At 44.0% G+C, this 8,563-nt stretch overlaps 1 protein-coding gene across 3 annotated transcripts in view; it reads right to left on the reverse strand.

Annotated features, from left to right (window-relative positions):
• Nucleotides 1-8,102, reverse strand: part of adgrg6 (adhesion G protein-coupled receptor G6) — a 47,459-nt gene extending 39,357 nt beyond the window's left edge. For all 3 annotated transcript variants that reach the window (XM_057822709.1, XM_057822710.1, XM_057822711.1), the window contains exons 1-2: nt 7,264-8,102; nt 6,600-6,673 (exon numbers count right to left, since the gene is read on the reverse strand). In XM_057822709.1, coding sequence (XP_057678692.1) covers nt 6,600-6,673; nt 7,264-7,265 — 76 coding nt within the window. In that variant the 5' untranslated portion in view covers nt 7,266-8,102. The remainder of the gene's footprint in view (nt 1-6,599; nt 6,674-7,263) is intronic.
• Between the last annotated feature and the right edge of the window lie 461 nt (nt 8,103-8,563).

Here is an 8,563-nt window from a genome sequence, read left to right on the forward strand (position 1 = left end):
CGCTAGCTCCGCCGCACAAAGATCTTTTTGCGGCGAAGTAAACACGCACACGGCGGGCCTTTTGGTAAACATGTCAGCGAGCGAGCGGCTGCAAAAAGGAATGTGCGTGTGTCAGTCACAGTGACATCACTAGGCTGTCACAGGCGTGGTCCCAAAAATTGCAACATCCAGCTCTCTGGCCAGGGGGCGGGGCTTCATACTCCCCTAGGAGTGCCAGTGAGGAGAGCGATTGTGTGTTTGCGTGTGTCAATGTGGCCTATGTTCTTTCCACCAAACACACACACACACACATAAAATGCTGTGCGTGTGGGAAGGGGGGGGGGGGGGGGGGGGGTTGCGGTTTGGACCGCTGGGAACTTTACGAGTGTACTTGGCCGTAGGCTGCTGGAAGCGTATGGAAAATATATTACGCACACGTACACCGACACATGCACGCACGCGCTTAGTAGGTTTTTAGGGGATGTTCCTTTCCACCAGCAAGCAGATCAAAAATCATTAAAGGTGCTTGCTATCAACTTGCGGAAGCGGCTGACCAGAGAGGGCGCTAGGGTGCAAAATTAAAAATTCCCCTTTCAATAGCGGGATAACGACGGTACCGTTAACGGCAAGCGGGATGCATGATGCGTACAAATCCAGTGGCGTCAAATTTGGTACACACCTACGAGCGGAAGTCGAAGTATTAATGGAGAAAAAAGCTCAAAATGAGACAGCGCCACCCGGATGTTTGGTAAGCTGGAGAATAGTTGTACGATAATGACTTTTTAACCGATAATCGATAACCCAAGATTGTCCAAGCAAACCAATCAATCAAATCAAACCGAACCGAATATACAGTGGGGCAAATAAGTATTTAGTCAACCACTAATTGTGCAAGTTCTCCCACTTGAAAATATTAGACAGGCCTGTAATTGTCAACATGGGTAAACCTCAACCATGAGAGACAGAATGTGGAGAAAAAAAACAGAAAATCACATTGTTTGATTTTTAAAGAATTTATTTGCAAATCATGGTGGAAAATAAGTATTTGGTCAACACCAAAAGTTCATCTCAATACTTTGTTATGTACCCTTTGTTGGCAATAACGGAGGCCAAACGTTTTCTGTAACTCTTCACAAGCTTTTGACACACTGTTGCTGGTATTTTGGCCCATTCCTCCATGCAGATCTCCTCTAGAGCAGTGATGTTTTGGGGCTGTCGTTGGGCAACACGGACTTTCAACTCCCTCCACAGATTTTCTATGGGGTTGAGATCTGGAGACTGGCTAGGCCGCTCCAGGACCTTGAAATGCTTCTTACGAAGCCACTCCTTTGTTGCCCCGGCTGTGTGTTTGGGATCATTGTCATGCTGAAAGACCCAGCCACGTCTCATCTTCAATGCCCTTGCATATGAAAGGAGATTTTCACTCAAAATCTCTCGATACATGGCCCCATTCATTCTTTCCTTGACACAGATCAGTCGTCCTGGTCCCTTTGCAGAAAAACAGCCCCAAAGCATGATGTTTCCACCCCTATGCTTCACAGTGGGTATGGTGTTCTTCGGATGCAATTCAGTATTCTTTCTCCTCCAAACACGAGAACCTGTGTTTCTACCAAAAATTTCTATTTTGGTTTCATCTGATCATAACATATTCTCCCAGTCCTCTTCTGGATCATCCAAATGCTCTCTAGCGAACTGCAGACGGGCCCAGACGTGTACTTTCTTCAGCAGGGGGACACGTCTGGCAGTGCAGGATTGGAGTCCCTGGCGGCGCATTGTGTTATCTATAGTAGCCTTTGTTACTGTGGTCCCAGCTCTCTGTAGGTCATTCACTAGGTCCCCCTGCATGGTTCTTGGATTTTTGCTCACCGTTCTTGTAATCATTTTGACGCCACGGGGTGAGATCTTGCATGGAGCCCCAGATCGAGGGAGATTATCAGTGGTCTTTGTATGTCTTCCATTTTCTAATAATTGCTGCCACGGTTGATTTCTTTACACCAAGTGTTTTACCTATTGCAGATTCAGTCTTCCCAGCCTGGTGCTGGTCTACAATTTTGTCTCTGGTGTCCTTTGACAGCTCTTTGGTCTTGGCCATAGTGGAGTTTGGAGTGTGACTGAATGAGGTTGTGGACAGTTGTTTTTTATACCGATGAGTTAAAACAGGTGCCATTAATACAGGTAACGAGTGGAGCCTCGTTAGAAGAAGTTAGACCTCTTTGACAGCCAGAAATCTTGCTTGTTTTTAGGTGATCAAATACTTAATTTCCACTAATTTGGAAATAAATTCTTTAAAAATCAAACAATGTGATTTTCAGTTTTTTTTTCCCCACATTCTGTCTCTCATGGTTGAGGTTTACCAATGTGACAAGTACAGGCCTCTCTAATCTTTTCAAGTAGAATAATTTGCACAATTGGTGGTTGACTAAATACTTATTTGCCCCACTGTACATTCACTTTGAAGGCAACCTGCATACTGGCCTAAAACTGATCCTGAAAAAACGATGCCAATGGTGCATGGCGCGATCCGTCCCCCTCATCCAGGTCAGGACGCGACGGCACGACGCATCCAGCACGGCAGGCGAGCACACTAGCCACTAAGCCAAAAGCCCAGGCTAGCAGCTTTAGCTGCCAGCGCGCCCTCTTGAAGGTATCGGGAAGGAGGTTTCTATGCATCGGACACAACGGTTCCGTGTGCACCCGCTGCATGTCCAACCCACGTCAGCAGGGCGGCTGCGGTGGGCCCGGCACTAGGCATGTGCCGGTATGAGATTCGGACGGTATGATAACCTTAAGCCAAAATATCACGGTTTTCTGGTAAACGGTATAGCAATTACAGCTCTAAAATGTGTTACTTTGAGATATTTGGGGTTAAAAAAAATTGAAGGGGATTTTTATTTTTCAAAACATATTAGCAAATTGGAACATAAGTATAACGGTAAAATAAAAAATAAATAAATAACTGAAATACCGTATTGGCCCGAATATAAGACGGTGTTTTTTGCATTGAAATAAGACTGAAAAAGCGGGGGTGGTCTTATATTCGCGGTCTAGACATTATACCCATTCACGACACTAGATGGTGCCAGATCATTGAAGCGATGTTCTGTCATGACAGATCTCAGCTACTCTCAAGTTTAACCAGTTGGCATTATTTTATTGCAATGTTTTTCCTTATTCAGATTTGTTTCAAGACTTCACTTTGATGGTTAATGCAGTTATTGCAATTTTGTTGTTTTATCACAATAGATGGTTTATTTACATTTCAAAAACCAGAAGCCTTTCATTTACATATTTAAATGTTCAGATATTAAGATTTGAAAGCAAAATAACACGCTTTTTCTCTCAAATATATTGTTTTAATCATTTGTTTCAGACGTAATTATTTTCTGTATGAAAATTAGGGCTGTCAAAAGATTAAAATTTTTAATCGAGTTAATTACAGCTTAAAAATTAATTCATCGTAATTAATCGCAATTCAAACCATCAATAAAATATGCCATATTTTTCTGTAAATTATTGTTGGAATGGAAAGATAAGACACAAGATGGATATATACATTCAACATACGGAACATAAGTACTATATTTGTTTATTATAACAATAAATCAACAAGATGGCATTAACATTATTAACATTCTGTTAAGGCGATCCATGGATAGAAAGACTTGTAGTTCTTAAAAGATAAATGTTAGTACAAGTTATAGACATTTTATATTAAAACCCCTCTTAATGTTTTCGTTTTAATAAAATTTGTAAAATTTTCAATCAAAAAATAAACTAGTAGCCCGCCATTATTGATGTCAATAATTACACAATGCTCATGGGTGCTGAAGCCCATAAAATCAGTCACACCCAAGCGCCAGCAGAGGGCGACAAAACTCCAAAAAACAGAAGTAACAAGTGGACATTGCACTGTGCTGTCATTTTAATCTGTTTGAGCGGGGCATGTGCATTAATTGTGTCAAATATTTTAACGTGATTAATTAAAAAATGAATTACCGCCCGTTAACTCGATAATTTTGACAGCCCTAATAAAAATGAATTTGGTGTTCAAAAAGTCTTTTTTCAAACGAGTCTTGAAAAAGAGGGGGTCGTCTTATAATCAGGGCTGTCTTATATTCGGGCCAATACGGTATTCTAAATAAAATTCAATAAATGCTGTCCTTTAGGTGAGCCTAAACCCACAGCCACAGCTCAACATTATTTCCATCAGAACAAAATAATTGAATTATTTTCCATAAAAAGCTTGTTTGTATGACTCGTATCATGTTTACATTATACACACACTCCCTTTCTCAACACAGACGGTTGCTTTGAAAAAAAACACGTTTTACCACTGCTAGTTACACTACAAATGCTGGTGGGAAACGTTCATGACAGTGTTTACCAATCTTTAATTTTGTATACATGCGAAATTATATTAGAGGTATTGCTTCCTCGGCAGCCACCCTCCGCAAACATGTCGGTTAGCCCTCCTCCTCTAAGCCGCGGCTGTCTCTAACTTTTCTGTAGCCAAAGTATTCCCATGCCAGCGATTTCGTTTTCTTCGATGGGTGGAAAAAAATTCAGGAGTTTCACCTCCTCCAGCCATCGTGTAGTACAGCCGACTCACTGACACTTAGCAAGAACCGGTGGTGGCAGGTTGAGCCTTGCAGCTGCAAGCGGGGGATTTCTCCCTGCAATTTTGGGACATAAAAAATAGCTTATACTGTAGGGACAGTATGACAGAAAATCTTTGCGGTTTTGAAACCGTGACGTTTTCATACAACAGTCCACCTTGAAACTGGTAATCGGCACATGTCTAGTGCAGCAATGTGAGCGATCTCGGAGAAGCCAGCGAGCGCCCTTGGGAGAGTTCTCTTTTCTTGGTGGAGGTCCGCACGGGGGATTCAACTTTGTGGGATTAGTCCAGTGCCGCCCGGCAGTCGCAGGGTTCTCCCGGGTGCAGCTTTGCTTCTCGTTCGCAAGGAGGGTCGTCAACCCCGATAGGGACCCTGATGTCGGGTTTCGGCACCACCCGCCGGGCGCACTCCCCCGCCGTGGATCACCGTGACCGGCTTAGTGTTGGACACGAGGGCCCGGGGCAACTGTGGCAGACGGAGGCAGCGCGAGTTTCCGGGCGGCGGACCCGTCGCTTCTGCATCGTGCCGCGCACTCTACAGCGCCTCACTTCGCCGCTTCACACCGGGGCGGAAGAGTCGAGCCACTACTCCTCCCCATTGAGAGGAGAAAGTTGATATGACTCGGGCATCTGGTCCGGATGCCTCCTGGACACTTCCCTGTGGAGGTGTTCCATGCATGTCCCACCGGCGGGAGGCCCCGAGGATGACCCAGGAGTACAGTCCATCCTGCTGCAGAATTTGTCCCTTTTTATGGTTAGGAATGTAAGAGGCAGTTAATATTTCAGACTATTTATCTCTTAGGGTGCAGACAATTAAAAAAATGTGTGGCATTTGCCAAGGCCCACAGCCTGTCAAAAGGATGGATGCTGGAAAAGTGGATTTTTCAGATCAATCTTCCATTGAATTACACGACAGTCCCCACAAATATTGAAGGAGACCTACTGGAGCCCGCATGGATCCGAGATTCACTCAGAAAACAGTGAAGTTTGGTGGTGACAAAATCATGGTCTGGGGTTACATCCAGTATGGGGGTGTGTGAGAGATCTGCAGGGTGGAAGGCAACATAAATAGTCTGAAATATCAACAAATCTTAGCTGCCTCTTACATTCCTAACTATAAAAAGGGACAAATTCTGCAGCAGGATGGTGCTCCATCACATACTTTAATCTCCTCAAGGTAAAGAAGATTAAGATCCTCCAGGACTGGCCAGCCAAGTCACCAGACATGAACATCATTGAGGATGTCTGGGGTAGGATGAAAGAGGAAGCATGGAAGACGAAACCCAAGAATGTTGATGAACTCTGGGAGGCACGCAAGACTGCTTTCTTTGATGTTCCCGATGACTTCATCAATAAATTGTATGAATCCTTGCCGAAGCCCATGGAAGTCATACAAAATATTAAATTTGGATCTAACAGCACCACTACTTAATTCACTTATGTTATGTAACATATTTTTGTAGTTGAAGTACATTTTTTGTTCAATTTTCACACTACTTTTAGTAGGCGACAAAACTTTTGTCATGCGAAAATTTGACCTTTATGTCTTCATTAAATGATAATCAGTGAAACAAATATATTTTTGTACATTCAACGTCAATTTGGGAGGGTCTTAGCTTTCATATGAGCCATTTCTGAAACCAATTGAATAATTAAAAGTCAGGTTATTAGCATTTGTTTCTACAAAATGGATAAGCGACAAAACTTTTGTCAGGGACTGTATGTCTATCGGCTGGCTTGGGAACGCCTAGGGGTCCCGCCGGAGGAGGTGGTTGAAGTGGCTGGGGAGAGGGAAGTCAGGGTTTTCCTGCTAAAGTTGCTGCCTCCGCAACCCGACCCCAGATTAAGTGGTAGATCATAGCTGGATATTATACGATATAATTTTAAAATACTTTTATCAGTCGATATTATTGGCTAATATCGAGTACCCGGCACCAAACGCCGCCGCCCCCAAATGCACTGTGTCTATGTGTCCTGCTGTTTGTCAAGGTGAGGGTCCTACCGTGGAAACGAAGCCCCACCCACATCAGGATGACGGCGAGCCGTCCGACTTTGCCCGCCGTGCGCCGCGCCGCCCTGAGGACAGGTAGAGTCACGTTAGTCGCCGAACTCGCTTCGTCAATATTCATCACGCCGATAAGAATAGCGTCCAGTCGCCACCTTTGATGAATATTAACGATGTGACGCGCTCACGAGCCTCACACAAGAGTCTTCTTTGTCGAGTTGCCGCCCCCGCCCGTCATAGGAAGACATGATTGACAGCCGACCGCTACTCAACTGGAGTCGCAATATCTCAAATTTGCATTTGGAAATCGGTGACGTTGAAAAGCATTTGTGGTTGGAAGCTCATTTCGATTGATCAAAACGCAACTCAACGTCAACTTGGAAAGACCGCCATCAGTCTTCTTTCGAGATGCTTCTGAATTTTATACTGGCGACATTTGATGAGCTTAGATAAGGAGGGAAAAAAAGTGATGCTCATCTTTTGTCATCTGAAAATTTTTCATATGCAAATGATGAGCAATGTCAGCATATAGTCCAATTCAATTCAAGCAAAAACAAGAGCCGCACTCAAAAAAGGTCAAAGGAAGAACGGCAGCCAATCGGACGGCACGTCGACAAACTTTCCGACAAAGACGGCGAAGAAAGAGGAGCGACTGACTTACATGTTAGTGAAGCTTCCCGTCCCGCGTCGACATTTTGCCTTCTACTTGGCTTTTTCTTCTTTTCTTTTCCTCCAAAACTTTCTGCTCCACTCTCCAGCCCAAACCCAAGAGGGGTGCGTGCTCCACACACACACACACACACACACACGCGCACACTCACACAGAACAGAGCTGGGAAGATGGGGAAAAAGTGGGGAGGGGGCCGAGCGAAGGAGGAAGGGGCGGTCCCTGGGGCGCCTGTGGCTGTAAGGCGCACTGGATTGGCTGGCCATCGAAGCTTCGGTAAAGGGGAGTTGGCGCAACGCACACCTGCCGCGCAAATGGAGTCGAGCTCTTCGAGCGAAATGGTATCCTGTCAATTTAAGCTCCTCGTCGAATCGAGTGCCAAAGGGTGACTGAGCATCCGTGTGGCCACCACGCTTGCCGAAAGTCATCTCGGGTCAAATGCTTATCGATATGACAGCAAGGCCGAGAACCAAAAGTGGTATTTGCCATGTGGCAAAATGGATTTTGCTAAGTGGCATTTATTTTTGCCACACGGCAAAAAAATGCCACATTGGGAAAATCCCTTTTGCCACATGGCAAAAAAATTCCCACCTGGCAAAATCCATTTTGCCACATGGCAAAAAAAAAAAATGCCACATAGCAAAATCAAGTTTGCCACATGGCCAAAATACAAAAAAATGCCACATGGAAAAAAAAGAAAAAAAAAGAAAAAAAACAACCAAAAAACCACATAGCAAAAAAAATCTGCATGGCAAAAATGTGCCGTCCACATGGCAAATTCCATTTCGCCACATGGCAAAAAAGATGCCACACTGGCAAAAAAATGCCACATTGGCAAAATCCATTTTCCTACGTGGCAGAATCCATTTTGTCACATGGCAAAAAAAATGCCACATGGCAAAAAAAAAATCCCACATGGCAAAATCAATTTTGCCACATGGGGAAAAAATGCCACAATAAAAAAATGCCACATGGCAAATAAAAAAAATCCCACATGGCAAAAAAAATCCAACGTGGCAAAAGAAAAATCCAACATGGCAAAATCCATTTTGCCACATGGCAAAAAAATGCCACATTGGAAAAATCCATTTTGCCACGTGTCAAAATCCATTTTGCCACATTGGCAAAGTCCATTTTGCCACATGGCAAAGTCCATTTTGCCACATGGCAAAAAAAAATTCGCCTGGGAAAAATCAATTATTTCCACATGGCAAACAATGCCACATGGCAAAACAATGCCACATTGGCAAAGTCCATTTTGCCACATGGCAACAAAAAAAAAATCCCAAATGGC

Source organism: Corythoichthys intestinalis, chromosome 19 (assembly GCF_030265065.1).
Source record: "Corythoichthys intestinalis isolate RoL2023-P3 chromosome 19, ASM3026506v1, whole genome shotgun sequence".
NCBI classification, from domain to species: Eukaryota; Metazoa; Chordata; class Actinopteri; order Syngnathiformes; family Syngnathidae; genus Corythoichthys; species Corythoichthys intestinalis.